The sequence below is a fragment of the Anolis sagrei genome, chromosome 1 (genome assembly GCF_037176765.1).
Source record: "Anolis sagrei isolate rAnoSag1 chromosome 1, rAnoSag1.mat, whole genome shotgun sequence".
NCBI lineage: Eukaryota > Metazoa > Chordata > Lepidosauria > Squamata > Dactyloidae > Anolis > Anolis sagrei.
In genome coordinates this window covers 62,669,804-62,689,562 of record NC_090021.1, presented here as the reverse complement: position 1 = coordinate 62,689,562, position 19,759 = coordinate 62,669,804, and the positions used below count along the sequence as shown (strand labels likewise).

The 19,759-nt window shown below is 37.3% G+C and overlaps 1 protein-coding gene across 3 annotated transcripts in view; it reads right to left on the bottom strand.

The window, feature by feature from the left end:
* The window catches only part of WDR27 (WD repeat domain 27), a 79,646-nt gene extending 59,887 nt beyond the window's left edge, over window positions 1–19,759 (bottom strand). For 2 of the 3 annotated variants that reach the window (XM_060753767.2, XM_067465552.1), the window contains exons 1-15: window positions 19,680–19,759; window positions 19,179–19,256; window positions 17,122–17,320; window positions 14,672–14,813; window positions 13,379–13,503; window positions 11,942–12,055; window positions 11,106–11,157; window positions 9,565–9,635; window positions 9,038–9,149; window positions 7,955–8,087; window positions 5,907–6,010; window positions 5,315–5,382; window positions 4,220–4,353; window positions 1,847–1,914; window positions 813–891 (exon numbers count right to left, since the gene is read on the bottom strand). In XM_060753767.2, coding sequence (XP_060609750.2) covers window positions 813–891; window positions 1,847–1,914; window positions 4,220–4,353; window positions 5,315–5,382; window positions 5,907–6,010; window positions 7,955–8,087; window positions 9,038–9,149; window positions 9,565–9,635; window positions 11,106–11,157; window positions 11,942–12,055; window positions 13,379–13,503; window positions 14,672–14,813; window positions 17,122–17,313 — 1,394 coding nt within the window. In that variant the 5' untranslated portion in view covers window positions 17,314–17,320; window positions 19,179–19,256; window positions 19,680–19,759. The other variant, XM_060753769.2, reaches the window with a different exon arrangement.

Sequence of the window (19,759 nt, the reverse complement as noted above, 5' to 3'; positions counted from 1 at the left end):
CTTTACCAATCATACTCCCAAATCAGATCACGTTTGTGGACAAGTCTACATAGGGACCACCAAACGCAGCGCCCAGACACACATCAAGGAACATGAAAGGCACTGCAAACTACTCCAACCAGAGAAATCAGCCATAGCAGAGCACCTGATGAACCAACCTGGACACAGCATATTATTTGAGAACACAGAAGTGCTGGACCACTCTCACAACCACCATGTCAGACTACACAGAGAAGCCATTGAAATCCACAAGCATGTGTACAATTTCAACAGAAAGGAAGAAACCATGAACAAAATCTGGCTACCAGTATTAAAAAACTCAAAAATTACAGCAGCAAAACAACAGAGGGGAAACAAACAGGCACATGAAATCACTCTCAACAAAAGATTCCCCCCAGGCGCTTCCAAGCCATTGAATGCAAATCAAGGTGATCAGCTGAAACATTCACAGCTAGCCCCAGCAAACAAAAGTCCTTTGTCTCACCCTGGTCATTCCACAGATATATAAACCCATTTTTCCTAGTTCCAACAGACCTCATTACCTCTGAGGATGCTTGCCATAGATGCAGGCGAAACGTCAGGAGAAAAATTGCCTCCAGAACATGGCCATATAGCCCGGAAAAACCTACAACAACCCATGGATTCCGGCCATGAAAGCCTTCGACAATACACAGATCAAGTTTGTTTTACACTGATTTTTCAATACATCAATATAGTTATGTAACTGATACAGAGCTCTACTTTCTGCAACAAAATAAGAAACTTTTAACTGTAATTCCTAAAATAACATTTCTATCAAAATTTATACTCACTGTGGTGATGATGTATAACCTGATGACTTGATTTTATTATGAAAAACCAGGGGCTGATCTTTTACAGAGCTCTTTATACCTGAGTTTAAGTAAAATCAGTAGTCAATATGAAAAATGAACACAATAATCAGCAAACAGTAACTAAATGCATTAACCAAAACATTATTAAACATTTATAAATATATATATATATTAAATACCAATAAGTTCATGCTGCTTGGCTTTTATCTTTTAAATACTCCAGAAGCAATTTAGCCTTATCATCCTAGAAAAAAGGGGGAGTTGAGTCAGTCTAATGGAGTCAGAAGCTCTAATGTGACCTAAAAACAGCATAAAGGACATTATTGTTATATGTCAAGTGTTTCATCTGATGGAGTCTGCATCCCTTAGCCTCATTCAGAAAAAACTGCAGTAAGAAAGAAGAGGAACCCAAAAACAAAATGCTTAAAGTTAATGCCAAGAAGAGCTCAGGCAATGCAAAGAAGTCCAGCTGGGCAAAAGAAATCAGAATAATGATAGTACAAGGGTGCTTCTTTTCAGATGTACAATTTTATTTTCTCCCTGGCTTTTGGCTTGAACAAGACACAATTCCTTCCAATCCATGCCTTTTAAATGTGCTACCTGTTCTCTAGCCCACTGAACAAGAAACATACCAAGTCATATGTAAATGATGATGATGATGATAATAGTAAGTAATCTAACGTAAGTATCTCATGACCATTGAAGAAATAAAGAGGCACAAAATGACCTTGAAGTTAAAATTCTTAATAGACAGAGCAGAAACAGCAGAAGATATTATGAGCAAGATCCAATAAAAATATACAGTGGGCCCTTGGTATCTGCTGATGTTTGGTTCCAGAACATCCCCCCTTCCCCCGTGGATACAAAAGTCCCATTATATACAAAGGCAAAGTAAAATGGCATCCTTCACATAAATAGCAAAATCAAGGTTTATTTTTGGGATTTAAAAATATTTTTTCAACCTATGGTTTAACTAGATAGTATAGATAGTTCCAAAGTTATTTAAAGTTTACCTTTCCTATGGACCAAGATGTTTTTTTCCTTCTTCGGGTATAATGGAGAGGTTGGTAAGAGGGTACACCTGAATTAAGAAATCAGCAAAGATAGGTTAAGTTTAGACAGATATTCTAACTGTGATCCACATGTCACTTTCAGAAGAACAATACTACTAACTTAAATAGAATTTCCTTCAAATAAAGGGTTGGGACTTACTAGGCCTCTTAGCATTAGGACACCTACGGTCTGGACATCACAACAAAAAAGGGCTTTCCCAACATCATCTGATGAGAATGTGTGAATTACTGAATGTTGTTCTCAAAAAGAACCTAATGTTTCCCTGACTGATGCAACTATATGGCAGGACTGTGAAGATAAATTTTAATGACTCATCACACATTGGAGTCACCCTTTCCTGGAAAATTTTCATCTGCATTTCTCCTGGAAGAAATATATAAGTAAATCTGAACCCATCACAAAGGTTTTTTTTTTTTTTTCTAAAGTAAAGAGTCAAAGCCCAAGTGAATTTTGAATACCTCTCCTATAAATGAAAATAATTGCTCAAAATGTGAAGATAATCACACATTGTTTAATATCAACACAGGGGAAAGAACTTGGAATCTTAGAAAACCCAAGCAAAGCAAAGCAAAGGAAGAGTGTAACCAGGATTAAGCTTTTCCTTTCCAATACAAAAAATAATACTATTTTAGTTGGGTTGACAACTCTCTGTTTGCTTCAGGCAAACACATTTCATAGTGAATAAGTTTTCATTTTTCCTGCAGTAGAGGACAAATGGGTAACACTAAAAATTGTGGAACCAGCTGTGAAATGGCTCTCTCCCTGCCTTACTGAATTGTGATTCCTCTAATAATGTCATGGCAATCCCAGGAATCTTGTTTCTTAAAAGATTTCTCTCATTCATTTGTAGCATTCTGGGGCAGGACTTTCCCATTCATGACAGAATGAGAGAGGGATGCAACACAGGCCCAAAGTTACTTAATGCCAAAAAAGCATGTGTAGTAGACTATTTCAGTCCAGGAAATGCACATAGAGTGAAAATAACATAAAGTTTCTGCTTGCATGGTGAGAGCAGTCCCTTTGCCATTTTGTTCAATAAAACTGCCAAATAGTCCATAAACGAAAGCCGTCAAACTTGCAAAGATACTCAAAATAGCTCTTTAAATTCATCTTCTTCAAAGAAAGATTTAACGGCACATCTTCCAGTCCTTTCTTGTCCTCCTTGTCCTCTTTCTTTCTCTGTGACTCTCCTTTTAATCTCCCTGCACCTTGTCCTTCACATACACCTCTCCTACAATCACTCAGGTTATTGTCATCACAGTATCTCAAGCCTCGGCTCACATTTCTCTATGTTGAATTAAGGTTGTATGTTCTTTTCCCTAAAGGCAATTCCCTCATAATTCCACATAACTATCACAGACACATTTTCTTTGATGTCTGAGACAGGAGACAAGATGGCACCCTAACCCCATGTACAAAAGGGAAATGAAAAGACAACTGAAATATGCATTTCAATTTTCAGGATCAATGGCCTCCAAAACATTTAAACACTTAAGGGCAACAAACTCATTTTAAAAATGTATGACAGGATATGTGATGCACCAACACTGTCTACCAACCTTGTCCTCCAATGATAAGGGAGCTCTTGGGAAATGGCTGGGAAGCTATCCCTACTGCTTCCCAACATCAACTGACTGAGATGGTTAACTCACACTGCCTTATGGTTGAGCAAGGGTTAATTTTTTTGAAACTTTGTATTAAACTGGGAAAAATATATATAATGAAACAAACTTTAACTTAGTTCTTGTGGGTTTTTTCGGGCTATATGGCCATGTTCTAGAGGCATTTCTCCTGACTTTTCGCCTGCATCTATGGCAAGCATCCTCAGAGGTGAGGTCTGTTGGAACTGGGAAAAGGGGTTTATATATCTGTGGAATGACCAGGGTGAGACAAAGGACTTTTGTCAGTTGGGCTAGGTGTGAATGTTTCGACTGACCACCTTGATTAGCATACAATGGGCTGACTGTGCCTGGAGCAGACTCTTCTTGAAAGGTATCTTTCAAGAAGAGTTTGCTCCAGGCACAGTCAGCCCATTGTATGCTAATCAAGGTGGTCAGTCGAAACATTCACACCTAGCCCAACTGACAAAAGTCCTTTGTCTCACCCTGGTCATTCCACAGATATATAAACCCTTTTTCCCAGTTCCAACAGACCTCACCTCTGAGGATGCTTGCCATAGATGCAGGTGAAACGTCAGGAGAAATGCCTCTAGAACATGGCCATATAGCCCGAAAAAACCCACAAGAACTTAGTGATTCCAGCCATGAAAGCCTTCGACAATAAACTTTAACTTAACTGAAATTATCCTTTACCTGGCAACAACTGAAAGGCTTTTTTCCTTTCCACTTAAAAGGAGTTCATTTTGTTGGGATCTCAACAGGGCGGCAACATTCACCTCCAGTAAGGCAATTCTGTTCTCAAACATTGAAGTTAGCACACAACAAACCTACAAAGATATGTCTGTGAAGTATTTCTTCATTCAAATCAAAACAATACAATACAAAAGCAGTAAACAAAACATTAGTCAACTGGAACACAGGTCACCGAACATGGCTTTCTCATTGCCTGTTTTCTGCTGCAGCCCTCTAAGCTCCTGCAAAACCTGTAAGTTGGGGAGTTATTTGAAACATGCCACATGGTATGAAAGGTGCAGCAGAAAAGGAAAATTAGGAAAAAATTCAGGACCCTCATAAAATGCTTCTTTATAATTTCATAGCCATGCATGTGTCTTGTTAGAATGCGATATCATTCTCAAATGTCACTTTTTAGATCTGTGTAATCAGGCCTATAGCCAGGATTTTGATTCGGGGGGAGATGAGTTTGATTCGGGGGGGGGGGGGGCTGAGTCTGAGTGAAAGAGGGTCTACCCTAGCAAACCTTTTGTATCATTACCCAAATACCCCCATGCATATGGAATACATTGAGCATGGTGATCAGATCATGATATGAATAAACATAACAGTTTAAATAATGTACCAGTAAGGCCTTCTCGCAGACTACCATGAGAATTTCGGGGGGGGGGGGGCTGAAACACCTCAAGGCCCCCCCCTTCCCGGCTACAGGCCTGTGTGTAATGGTCATTTTCACTGAATTACATCAGTGTAGGCTATATGATTTTGTTTGACTTCCATAATTTAGTCAGTCAGCCACCTCAATTCCACATCCAGAGTTGTTAAGCAGCCTTTCCCAGCTCCTGTCCCTTTATTTATCCAAACTACCATTAAAAATAAAGACAAAAATAATACTGAATGTCTCTGGTGTGTCTGACATCTTGAATTCCATCATACATATCTTGAAATAAAGGATCTAAGACAGCAACATTGGGAAAGATTCCTCCCCCAGATAACAGCTCACTCCACGTGAAAAAAATAAAAAAAAATACCAAATATTTTAAGACAGATACTCACCTTACCATTGACTGCCTTCTTCATTAAAGCACATGATCCAGCCGACTGAATGCTGAGAGCACTGAAATCTTTAAGCACACAGAAACCCAACATGAGGAAACAATTTTCAACTTTTTAAAATAAGAAACCACTGTACAAGATTAAATTATAAATTCACCTCATTTTTCATATGTAATATACGCAGATCTAATTGCATTGATATGAGAAGAATTGCTACCACGTTTAAAGAAAGTTATCTATAACCTTCCATTGAAATAATTACACACAAATTAGGGGATGCCTTTACCTTCTTCTTTGCCTGAGAAAGTTTAACTTGCCCAACATCACCCAGTGGGTTTTCATGACTGAGCAGAGATTTGAACCCTGGTCTCCAGAGTTGTAGTTCAATGCTTAAACTACTACAGCAAGCTGGCTTAGGTCCCCTACCTTGCTATAGTCTTCTCTTTGTTTCCATTAGTTAACTCATCGGGTTTAATCATGGTAACCAATCACGCAATAAACAGACATATTTCAAATTACGGTATGGATGCACACATGCACACTATACTATGCTACAGTTACAAACCAAGTAGCAAAAAGGTTATAATTATACCTCTATAATGAAGAATAGCTTCCAATTCAAAATTTGCCATGTTAATTATGAATAAACCAGTAGAGCTTCCTATCCATAAGCATCGGGCATTTGCATAAGAAAAACTGGAATAAAACAAAGAAAAGAGAGATCATCTTTTTTTATAAAAAACATAAATACCTTTCTTTATTGCTACAAAGAGGTATTTTGAAGTTTCACAGATCTGAAATGTGAACTGGAGATTTTATACATAGGAAAAAATATACTAGTCAGTCCCCTTTGGGTTGAGGGCGGTATATAAATACAGTAAATAAATAAAATTTAGATTTGACAGTCCACTCCAACAAATATCTAACCATATATTTAACTTCAACTTAAAAAGAACAATGTTTCTTCAGCAATGAGAAAAAACTGAAATGGAAATGGAAAAGCAATACATGTTTTTTCAGCAGTCTAGATCAAGGACAGCCCAAGTACAGTGGTTCAGGTACTGTTGATGATTTGCAATGGCTTATGAATCACCACAGTGCAGTTTTTGCAGGATGCACAGGGATGAGACATCACTAGAAATCAAAGAAAGCTGTTGCTGTTAGGACAAAAGATACCCCGTCAGTTCCTGAGCAACCATGGAAACAATGGGCTGATTTTTCTCTTTATTATTATTATTTGCCATATTTATATCCTGCCCTTCTCATCCCAAAGGGGACTCATAACGGCGCACATAAAGGCACAATTCAATGCCATATGTGTTGCAATCCAGAGCAGGAAACGAGGCCCTAAGGTAACTATCCACCACACTTGACTGTGAAAAACAATCCTTTTTTATTGAAGAAAAATAGTTACAGAATAAAGGAAAAATGCAAGTCAAAGGCCACAGCAAAATCAGCAAACATGAATTTAAATGGACAAAAACAAAACCCAAAGCCACACTGTAAAATACTGGAACCTGTTAGCAATCCACTAACCGTACTTGATATCCTAGAAATCTTTCAAGACAATGGCCAGGAAAACCGGGAGAACTGCCAAGGTCTTCATCAATCTGAAACGATGCCTGAACTGAGAAAGTCAGCCCGGCGGAAGGCACTTAAAGCCGAAGAATTGGTTCCGTGAACCGCCTCTCTGCTTTGAAGCCGTTGTTTGTATTTCTTTTAATCGGGAAGACCTTTGCAAGCTGAGTGATTTACTTCTGTCTTGCCAGATCTGGCCCCTTCTGTTCTCAATTAAAGTTACCAGGTGCAGAAGGGAGTGAAAGGTCATGGCTTCCCTCTGAAACATTCTCATGAACACTGGTACTTTCATTTTCCAAATCTACAGAAGTTTCTTCCTCACTAATTTCAGGAGCATTGGCATCATTGGCATACATTTTCATTAGCATCAGTAAATATATTTTCATTAGCATCAGGAGGAACAAACAGTGAATTAGGTTCAAGTTCAAACTCAGGATGAACCCCAACACTATGATGCATATCCAGCAAATAAAAACATATACATTAAAACACCCACTAAAACATTTCAACATTAAAATAAAATTAAAATCACACAATTCTCTTCTGGTAGTGCTGACTTCCTCTCTCTTCCTCCATCCCCACAGCACATGTAACTATTTTTCTCCTGCAGGGATGCTGTCGCCATTACCTGAACTGACAACAGAATTGCCAAGTACAGTTGCATTAGGCAAAGAACAAGATAGTGTATTACTGCATCCACAACTCTAGTTGTTAACAGATCTAACACGGCTGAGTAGGACAACATTCTCTACATTCAAGAACAGAAATACACATCAAGTGAAAGCTCTAGCCTTTTCATCCACCTTCACACTTAACGTATGATGCTTCAGGCAGATGCCTCAGTTTGTCCAACCCTGCTGGCACAACCAGCAATGGCTGAGGCAGAGGTAAACTTGATTTGACTTGCAATTAGAACTTTTTTTAAATTATGTGGCTTAACACTGATATTATTCAAATAGCTGGATGACCTCCATATAATAATGTAATCCGATCACTACATTAACAAAAAATCTGCCTCTATACAATATTTCATACATCTATATGATTTTCTTTTGTCTCTACCTGGATACTTCATCATCTAAATTTGCAGACTTGTCACAGTGTTCAATTTGGAGAACTGGAAAAGTGGATTCAACCGTTTCTTCATATCTTAAATCATTTGAAGCATATGCCTTTGATGAATTCTGAATCTGATCTGTGGGAAATAAACAATGGCTGTACTATAAATGGCATGATGCCTTTATACATCACACTAATAATAATAATAATAATAATAATAATAATAATAATAATATAACTTTATTTTTATACCCCGCCTCCATCTACTCAGGGCAGCTTACATGGGGACAAGCCTGAACAGCATAATAAAATAAAACAGCACATTAACATATATAAAATAAAATACAACATTATAACAAAATATAAAAGCAAAACATCAAGCAACAACCGATCAGTTTTCTGGATATGGGTAGGAGGACTGGTGCAAGGACAATTGTGAGGATAGGGCTGATGGATAAAGTGCATCGATTCCATGACAATAGGGAAAATAGATGGCAGTATGAGAATACAAGATTATGAATTTAAGCACAGAACAATAATGAAGTGCATGGACAAGATTTTGGATCCTAGTTTGGGGCCCAGCTATCTAGGGGGTTATCTAGTCAAAGGCACAGCAGAACAACCATGTATTTAAATGTTTGCGGAAGATGGACAGGGTGGGTGCTAGGATAATCTCCCTGGGGAGGGAGTTCCAGAGCCAGGGGGCCATAACCGAGAAGGCCCTCTCTCTCATCCCCAACAACTGTGCCTGGGATGGGAGCGAGAGAAGAGCCTGCCCAGACAATCTTGGATATCGTGTTGGTTCATAGTGGAAGATGCGGTTACGAAGATAGGCAGGTCCCAAACTGTTTAAAGCTTTATAGGTAATAACCTGCACCTTGTATTGGGATAGTTTCCTTCTGTATTCATTTGCCTGAGAATTTTCTTTACTTTGAAGATGTCCTCATTTTTTGTGCAACTGCTATCAATGTGTATGGTAAACCAACAAATCAATCCATGTTAATCAAAAGTCTATATTTCAAAACTACATTTTAGGCATATCAACAGAAAAATACGTAATTAAAAAAAGTTCTGGAAGTGTTTTACCCAAATGTTCAGATTTTCCAATTTTGCTGTAAAACTTCTCCCTCTCTTTCTGTACATTAATGTGTACCACACAGCGATATTGGTGCCCACTAGTCAAGCTAAAGATCCACAGCTGAAAGGGAAAATATAGCCACTGTCACTTATTTTTCCATATTTCTTCTAAAAATAGAATGTTTCTGATACTATTACCAGGGTTTAATTGTAAGGTTGTTGCCAGATACAAAATCTAATCAATACTACAATATTTCAAATACACTTTTGTTAAGCATGAGCATGAAATGGTACTTTTGGTAAATAACACTGGTAAATAACACAGGCAGTCCCCAAGTTACAAACATCCTACTTACAAATGAGGTGAACAGAGTTGAAACAACAGAAAGTGAGAGAAATCTATCCTAGGATTTCAATGTAATTAAACTTCCTAAAAAATGTAAAATATGTATGTGTGTGTGTGTGTGTATAAAATTTTAACACATGATGCTAATTTTAATAACAAAATGGAAATAGATGCTGTTTATACTTCATACCTGTCCATCTGCACAACCAGTTATGATCTGCTTATTTTCTTCATCAATGAAGAGACTTAAAAGAGGAAATGCTGTATAAAAAACCCACACTGCATTAATACTGAAAATGGACTAAGTGTCTGCTTCTTCATCCCCAAGCATGCAATCTCACATAATCCCCTGTATATCAGGTTATAAATAATTCAAATGTTTACTGATTATTTCAAAAAGACAGTAATGTATTTTAACTCCACGAGAAAGCCATTTTGTGGCAATGGTCTGTAAAAAGATAGAAGTGAAAATAAGTTTAAGCAAGTATACACCTGTTCTCGGTTTCAAATCCTGTCCTTAAACTGCTTAAATAGAGTGAGGGTTTCCTTATACTTATACATAAAATATAGACAAACCATTAGAATAGCTTCTATACAACTATTTTTGGAAATGAATAAAGAAACAAGCATGAATAAAAAGAGGCAGACAACAAAAACAAAAACAAACTATGAGGAAGAAATGCAAACCTGCAAGTGGTGAGTAAAAATAAGGACTCTACACTACCAAATCAGGGCAACAGTAAAATGTGGCTACCCACCATAAAGTGGATTCGCCCCAATACTTTATCACTACAGGAGTACTGCTGCTTACTCAGTGGGTTTATGTAGCTGAGTGGGAATTCAAACCCTGGTCTCCAGAGTCCAACCCTAAAACCACAACACCGCATTGCCTCTCCTCAAAATCACTAGCAACACACATCCCATCTACACTGCCATATACTCCAGTTTCTGAATGCAGATTATCCACTTTAAAGTGGATTATACAGCAATGGAGACTCATATACATTATTATTATTATTTGAAACATAACAAAATTACTACATAGCAAACAAGGTCACTATGCTGGCTGTTGTATTAGATCACATGTCGGACACTTCCCAAGTGTCTAGGACTGTGTGATGTATCGGTGTGCAGATCCCAGTAGGGTGGCCTTTTGCAGCTGACAGATAGTAATTTTGTCAGTGCTGATTGTGTTTAAGTGCAGGCCAAGGTCTTTAGGCACTGCACCCAGTGTGCCAATCACCACTGGGACCACTGACTCAAAGCAGCTCAAAACTAAAAGCATTTCGGTACAGTCAGGTTCATACAAGGGAATGCAGTCAGCCAAATAGTCTGGACCTGAATCACCTAGGGCTTTAAATGTCATAACCAGCACTTTGAATTGTGTCTGGTAACAGACTGGCAGCCAGTCAGAAAAAATCCAGTTTAAAGCAGATAATCTGCATTCAGAAACTGGAAGTATAGATGGGGTCACATATTGCTATAGAGATAGCAGACCTTTCTAGATTATCTCTTTCCACAAAACTTAACAGGGCAGTAGGCAACTACCAATATTTTTACATGTATTATTGTCAGTAGAAACCAAATAAATATGAGGAATAATGCATTGAACTGAACTTATTCTGCCCAATGCCTCCAAACAATAACACTTGGAATGATTATACTAATCTTTTACTACAACTATTGTTTTTAAAACATACACTAATTGATTCTTTTAGTTTTTAAACATACCTGTTATTACTGCTGATTGATATATTAGCAGTCCAGTACAATAATCCCATACCTTTAAAAACATAGTAACAAGTAAATGTCAATTTATATAATAATGAAAACATAGTAACATGTAAATGTCAATTTATATAATAATGAACCACACCTTACATCACTGCAATCTATATGAAAAAGAAAGGAAACAATTGATTGATTTTGCAAGTAAGTGTTTGACACCATAGACCAGGCATGGGCAAACTTCAGCCCTTCAGGTGTTTTGGACTTCAACTCCCACAATAACCTAACAATTGGTAAGATGGCTGTGATTTCTGGAAACTGAAGTCCAAAACACCTTGAGGGCTGAAATTTGCTCAAACCTGCCATAGTCCCTGCAAGAGAGAAATGGAATTACCAGTATGTTGCTGTTCTCCTTTACCACTGTATCAGAGAAAACAGATATGCATGCTATATATAGTAGTTCATTTAGTCTTCATCTGCACAGTAAAGTTAATGCAGTTTGACATGACTATTACTGTCATGGCATCCTAGGAGCTGTGGTTTTACAAAGTCTTTAGCCTTCTTTGTCAAAGAGTTATAGTGTCTTGTCAAACTACAGTTCCCATGATTCTACAGCATTGTGTCATGGCAGTTATAGTCATCTCAAGAGGTATAAATTCTACAGTGTGGATGCTCCCAAATATCACAGTTCAGTTGTACAAGTAATTCCATTTCATAATACCCAAGTGCTTCTTCATTTTATTTCAATATTGTACCCTGAAGCAAATGGAACATATTTTAAAATAGGGAGAGGGATTCATGAGGGAGAGTGAGGACAGTAAGAAAAAAAAAATCCTTGCCTTAAAACTTCTGTCTTCAGACACTGATATCAGTATATTTTTCTCCCAAGTACAAAACTCAGCAGCTGTCACTGGAGCCAAATGGCCCTCTAGTTCCGCAAGTATAGCCTCATCCTACAATCAGTTCAAAATACACACATTTGAATATACATTTTTGCTCTCTTTAGTATTTCACATAATGCCACTTCATTTGTATGATAAATTCTGGTACATTACATTATTTGGCAAGTGATACATTGTCTCCCCAGCACAATCCACTAATAATGTCTCTTATTTAAGATCTACTGAAATAAATGAAAGCTATAGAAAAGGACAATTATTTACGTGTGCCATTATTTTCAGAGTTCTCATGAGTAATTTTTGGAGAACTGTGTACTGGCTGCAGCATTATTATTGAATTTCACTATTATGGTTACATGTATTTCCATATTATACGCTTAGTTTCACCAACAGGTAGTTTTCAATGACTTAAAAGATGATAATCTTTTCTATCATGTTCATCTGTCTATGTTGCTTTATTGTTGCTGCTGTTGTCATGTGCCTTTCAGTCATTTCTGACAAATAGCAACCCTATCATAAGTATTTCATTGTAGGTTTCTTTGGATGAGGTTTGGTCTTGCCTTCTTCTGAAGCTGAGAGAGTGTGACTTGCCCAAGGTCACCCCATGCCATTTTCATGGGTGAATGAGGATTTGAAGTCTAGTCTCCAGAGTCGCATTCTGCATCTGCACTGTAGAATCAATATCGTTTGACACAACATTAAATGTCATGGTTCAATGCTGGAATCCTGAGTAGTTTGGTGAAGCACCAGCACTCTTTGTTAAAGACTAAAGACATAAAACTACAACACCCATAAACCCATAGCATTGAGCCTTAGCAGTTAAAATGGTTTTAAACAGCATTAATTCTACCGATTAGATGCAGCCATAGTCCAATGCTCAAACCATTATATCATGCTGGCTATTATGGCTATATAACCATCCACAGCCAAATTAAATTAAAATCAATTAAATATGTAAATCAAAAATAAAAACCATTGTGACTTTAAAATACTGGAATTTGCAGACTCCATAAATAATTTTTTTCTCCCATTTCTTTAATTATGACTACATTTTTTGTTCTTTCATGTCTTTCATTTTTATTCCACATTACTTTTCTTCTAAATTGTTATGTCTCCACAAGAGATCTGTTAAAGCAATACCAAAACTTCCAGTGGCTGAAAATGAATACAATTTAAATATAGTCAAATATTCACTGATATTTTGAACTTGTTCAATTCAAATGCATACTGTGATTATTACATAAATAAAACAGAAAAATTAAAACTATGTGTTCATCTTAAATAGCTTGTGAAAAATACAATTAGTGCAAAAAGCTAAACATTTCACTTTACTCCACATTTTTAAATTAAGCATGCTGACATTGTATTCTCACTCACTTTTGCATTTAACATGTAAATCCTATTGCCAGCACATACTGCCACAGTCTGATCATCTGGACTAAATCGGACATAAAGCACCATTCCCAAGAGTGTCCCTATAACAATACCTTGTGGCATTAATCCTGTAGTAATTGAAACAAAGTGTACAATTATTAAGCCTGTAACAATGTATGTATAAAGTCTATTTCAATTGCTCTGTGAAAGCCAGTGACTATCATATACCATATAAAATAGTGCAAATATACAACGGCAGTACTCGCAGTTAATTAATCCACATAAGAATAAAATATGCCATCTTAGAGTATTTTCTAGGTCCTCCAATACAACTCTATTGTATTCTTGAGGCATACATTCTTTATTTCAATATGCTACACTATCATCTGCCTTTTGTGTATCCATACAAAGTTGTGTATCAGTGGATATGGGGATCATACAGGATAAACAGAAACTATACCAAACTATAGCATAATCCTGAACATGCCTACTTAAACGTATGCATGACTGTGTTCAAACAGACTTATTTCAACACGTAATGGAATTTGCGCTGATCACCTGATTGGTATTATACAATATTCAACAATTCAGAAAACAACCTCATTCAAATGCAGTCCAATCTGATGCAACTCCAAAGCAGAATTAGAAATCCAAAACTTCATACCTGCCTATGGCTAAAATCCAATGAATTTCATCAAGTTCTGTTTGTCATAACTGGATGAAATTTCCAGGCATAGTACCCTTTAAAGGAGGATTAAAATTCTAATTTTGGACAAATGGTGTAAGAGTGTTGTGTTACATGCCTTCGTGTTTTATTTATGCATTCATTCCATTTAGATGCCCCTGTATATAATTGCTTGTAAGCTATGTAAGAAGAAAGTTGGGATATAAATTAATAATTTAAATAGGTAATAAAATAGTTAACTAAACATGTCTTGCAGAAACCAAAATGAAATGTATTTTGCTTCATCCCCATTTCCCTCCTCTTCTTACTGTAACGAATACATTATACCTGGCTTAATAAAACACTCCAATTTGTCAAACCAAGTCTGCCAAATTCATAAACTTACTTTAAGAGATTCTTGGAATAATAATTTGCTTGTTCAAATGTTATGGCAAACTATGGTTAGAAATCGGAAAATATTGGACTAAGCTAAGGGTACCACGAAACCCACAAACAAAACTTGAACAGTCAAACGCAGTTTAGAAAACTTGAGACGTATGAAGACTAATGTACTATGCAAATTTTGCTTAAATCACAAGACAATAATATCAAATATATCACAATGTCCTCACCTTCTAGCACCTTCTTCATACATGCATCCAGATCCCACACTATCACATAGTCACTCGAAGCAGAGCAAATTAGAAGTGGACTGACCTTGCTTCCAAATGCAACAGCAGTAATTGAATGGTGATGGCCAATTAAGTGTAATGGCTGACAAAATAAGATTGGGATACTTTGAAACAGAAATTAAATGACAGACACAGAGAAGTTCAATTTCTTCTAAAATATTTTTGTTATAGAAATTTACCACTTGGTTTCAGAAGCAAATAGTGTGTAGTTATAAATATTTTGATTTATTCTAAAAATGCTTTTCCAAGATATTCACTTTTGTTCCAGTGTCTCAGGGACTAGCACCATATTTCAGCCCACCCACTGGCTACAGTTGTCTCTTTCTTTCCTGAAAACTCTCAAGAGGATCATCAAGTGAGGCCTTATGTACCAGCACTGGTCCATGGAGTACTGCTCTAAAACATAAATACACATATATATCCAATTGGCCAGGAACAGCATCTTCATGTAATGTCAAAGTGTATTATCAAAAGAGCATATAATATTCCATTTACCAAAATCCCCAGCACATAGCTTAATTCAGTGGCACACAGCAAAATCAAAAGGAGCAGCCGCTCTCAAATGTAACAGTTCTAGGTCTGGATAAGGATTCCACTGTATATAGGCTTCAGGGATACATTCAATAAGAAAAATCATATAAACAAAGTAAGCATTGAGTCATGAGGCTATATGTAGACTAAAGACAATAATGAAGATGGAGCGCCACTCTCAAAACAATTTCATGGAAAAAATCCAAATTAAGTCCAGTGAAAATGGAGCACTGCTTCTCAAAATAAGTCTATAAATTCTACTTGCCAGATGCCATACTACATTATGAGTATAGATCAAGTGTCCCCAAACTTAGGACAATGGGCCAGAAACAGCCCTCCAAGTTCATGTATCCCCCTCCTCCATCCCCCGGCACCAAATTTTAGACTTAGGGTTGACCTACGTCTGAAACGACTTGAAGACACACAACAATAAACAATCCTAATGAAGTTGACTATCTCATCAGCCAAAAGCAGTCTCACACTTCTCATTGAAATACTGGTAAATTTATGTTGGTTAAAATTGTTTTTCATTTTAAACGGATTCACTGCTCCCACGGATTCACTGCTCCCACAATAACAGATCCACCATCTGTTCCAGCAACCAACCATTCAGACTATACAACAGTTTCAGTAACAGGGCAAACCAATTGTAACTAAACAGCCTCTCCTCTTTGCAGTTCCCTACACTTCTCCAAATCTCCAGAAACCTGAAGTAGATTTGAAAGGATGCAAAGTGGACAGGAGGAAGATGAAATCATTGAAAAATTATCTTCTCTTAGTTGTCTATCAGCAAATCATTACTAAATACAATCATCTGATACAGTAAGACTAGCCGAACCTGACAGTATTTAATCTATTTACAGTAATTTCAGAAATATGCACAAGTTTGGATATCAGCAGGAAATCTAGAGTAATTGTAAACAAAGTTAAGGATGAGGATAGGGACATGAATTTCTCTTTCTGAAATACCTGAATGCTCACTGCTTTATAGAACAGAAAATTTATGGAACACAGAAACCGAAACAAGAGGTATAGAGAAAAGGAAGGAAAGTTGACATCAAACAATACGCTATAAATTCTACTTGCCAGATGCCAGACTACATTATGAGTATAGATCAGCTGTCCCCAAACTTAGGACAATGGGCCAGAAACAGCCCTCCAAGTTCATGTACCCCCCTCCTCCATCCCCCGGCACTAAACTTTAGACTTAGGGTTGACCTATGTCTGAAACGACTTGAAGATACACAACAATAAACAATCCTAATGAAGTTGACTATCTCATCAGCCAAAAGCAGTCCCACACTTCTCATTGAAATACTGGTAAATTTATGTTGGTTAAAATTGTTCTTCATTTTAAATATTGTATTATTCTATCATCGGGGTTTTGTTTTGTTTTGTTTTTGTTTTTTTTTTGTTTTGTTTTTTGCACTAGAAATAAGATATGTGCATAGGAATTTGTTCATGTTTTTTTTTTTCAAACTATAGTCTGGCCCCCAGCAGTCTGAGGGACTGTCAACCAGCCCCTGGCTGAAAAGGTTTGAGGACCCTGGTATAGATCTTTGCTTATTTCATTTAGTTTTAATTTTAAAATCTATTAGAAGAAAATGTCTGTGATTTTTAAAAAAATCCTGTAGTTTGGGTAAACATCATGTTGAGACATTGTTTCTTGTCAAGGATAAGAAAAACCTTTGTTCTTTAAATTTCTTTTTCATTCAAGGATGAATGTTAGAATGTCAGACTGGTCTCATGCTGTATGTACTGTTACCAGATAACTACTATTTCCATTAATTGCCAGGAATTTGCATATGAACACTGATTTTCAACATAAACTAAACATCCAAAAAGATATAAATGTTAACCTCATGCTTAGGATCATCAGTCGTATCCAAAATACAAAGCTCATTTCCATTCAAAGGAAAAGCACAGTAATGGAGGCTGCAAGCAAGCTGAACATGTGATTCTGATACTTGGGATTTAAAAACTTGTTTTTCAAGAACTATGCTGCTGTCACATCCTTCTTCAGGAAAGCAGAGGTCTTCAGGGCTTTCCATAGTATGGCTGAAATAGATATAAAATGAATGAATGAATGAATGAACGAACGAACAAACGAACAGCAGAAGGCAATCTGGATGGGAAAAATTGTTGGGAAAACAAGGAATCTCTGCAGGTTTTTGGAAGCATGATCCTTTTGGAGATCAATTGCCATTCACGCTGTTTCGAATAATCATGACCCAAGGAAAGGCATGACCTTGTTATAAATTATAACCTTTTGTAAATTATGATCTTCCAGAGAAGAGTTAAAGACTTGCTTGAGTGAACCTTCACTTCAGTGGTAAATATCCACTTGTATTCATGGAAGGCAATTCGACTTCTCAACTGTTAGACTGATATACTTAGATACCTCTTTGAACTGTTAGGAACAAAGATATGCCAATGCACAAAAAACTGCAGAGTTTCAGAAGTGTTCTTTGAGTTGCCCAAAAAAATCTACTCTCCCTTAAAACATATTGATTTAAATCATGCTCTCAAGAGATCAAAAAATAACATTGTTGGTTTACTCACTAACTTCATGTATTCAGCATACAGGTACACTGCTTATCAGTCTAGTTACAAATAGGATTTGGGGCAGTTTCTCTGTGTAGATAACACAGGACATCTTTCTTAGAATCTAAACAGTTCAAAGTAAAGCATCTCTCCAGTCTGAGAGTCTAATAGAGTCTGTATAGTCTGAAAGCCCAACTCTTTAAGCCAATCCTCATAGGGCTTGTTCTCCAGACCCTTGATCATTTTGGTCGCCCTCCTCTGGACACATTCCAGCTTGTCAACATTTCCTTTCAAATGCAGTGCCTAGAATTGGAACAGAATGCTTTAAAGAAGAGACTCTATTAGACCCTTACACTACAGCAGTGGTTCTCAACCAGTGAGCCATGGCCCATCAGTGTGCCGTGACAACAAAAATCTGGTCCATGAACCTCCTTCCTCTTTATTTTATTTTATTTCATTTCTATTCCTTTCTGCAGCACTAACCAGCCATGCCCCTTTTTGTACTAATGTTGGAGAGTGATCCCTGGTCAAACTGGTCCCCATTCAAGTGAGCCCTGGTTAAAAAAAGGTTGGGAACCACTGGACTAGAAAAATGCTTTAGACTTTGGACTATTAATTATAAGAAAGATGCCTTGTCTTATCTACACAAACTACTTCAAATCCTATCTGCAATTGGATTGATAAGAAATATACCTGTATGCTGAATACATGAAGCCTGTGAGTAAACCAGCTATATTACTTTTAACTAAGACTACTTTATTTTTGTCTCTTGAGAGCATGACTTAAACCAAGATGTTTTAAAGGGGAGTAAATGTTTTTGGGCAACTGAAATAATACTTCTGAAACTCTGCTATATATGGTTTTTTTTTTGGTTTTTTTTTTTTTTTTTTTTGCATTTACATATCTTTTTCCCTAACAGTTCAAAGAGATATCTAGGTATATCAGTCTTACAGCTGAGAATCCTAATTGCCTTGCATGAATGCTAGTGGATATTTACCACAAAAGTGAAGGTTGACTCAAGCGGGTTTTTAACTCTTCTCTGGGACATTCCTGATTTTCCCAAAAGGTAGTGAATGCCATTTCCCAAAAGGTTATGGAGATTTCCACTTCCCAAAAGATCAGAAATGTGTCTTTCGTTAGGGCTATGAATATTCTACACAAGGATTCTTATGAAAGTTGTCAAAGATACATTTCCATTTAAACCTCCTAACATGGAAAAAAGTATTTAGCGGCATACTTATTCGGATTCAAGTAGACCTCGTTTTTCTCAGAATTTTAAAATGTGACACATTTGACTGCCTCTATTACATCAATGCATGAGTTTATGTTTACAGTAAAGTGGGACAAATAGTCAAAATCAATAGCAACTCACATTAATCTTTAGTGACTTGAACAAGCTGTACTTCATCACGGTGTGATGTACTGGAGTTCAGAGCTACATTACTAAAATCTTCAAATGAATGGGAAAAAAGAGGAGACAGATGATTAAAGGCTGGGATAATTAAGGTATGCTACTAATTTTTTTAATTCAGGTCAAAAAGATAAAACTGGATAATTGCAGGTGAATTTAAGTATGCGATTCCAGCTATTGTTTTGCCCACATTGCAATACATTCTAGGAAGGGGCGGGGCTTGTCGTTTCCTCGCGTTTGAACTCAACTCCCAGAATTCCGGAGCCCCGCCACGCTAGGCCGGGGCTTCTGGGAGATGAAGTCCAAAGCGGGTGCTCGGGATTAATACGGCCAATAGAGATAGCGTTATAGAGCGCGTGCTCAAGCCCACCGCCCTCCCAGTCCTTCTCGCAGTTCGGGAGCTGCCTTCGGCTCCCCCTCGCCGTCCGTGGTGCCCGTGCCAGCCGCCCAGTGGCCTCTCACCGGCTACAATGAGGCGGAGGAGGTGGAGGCCGCGGTGGTCGGACTCTTCTCTGGCGGAAGGATGAGCAGAGCGCCGCGCG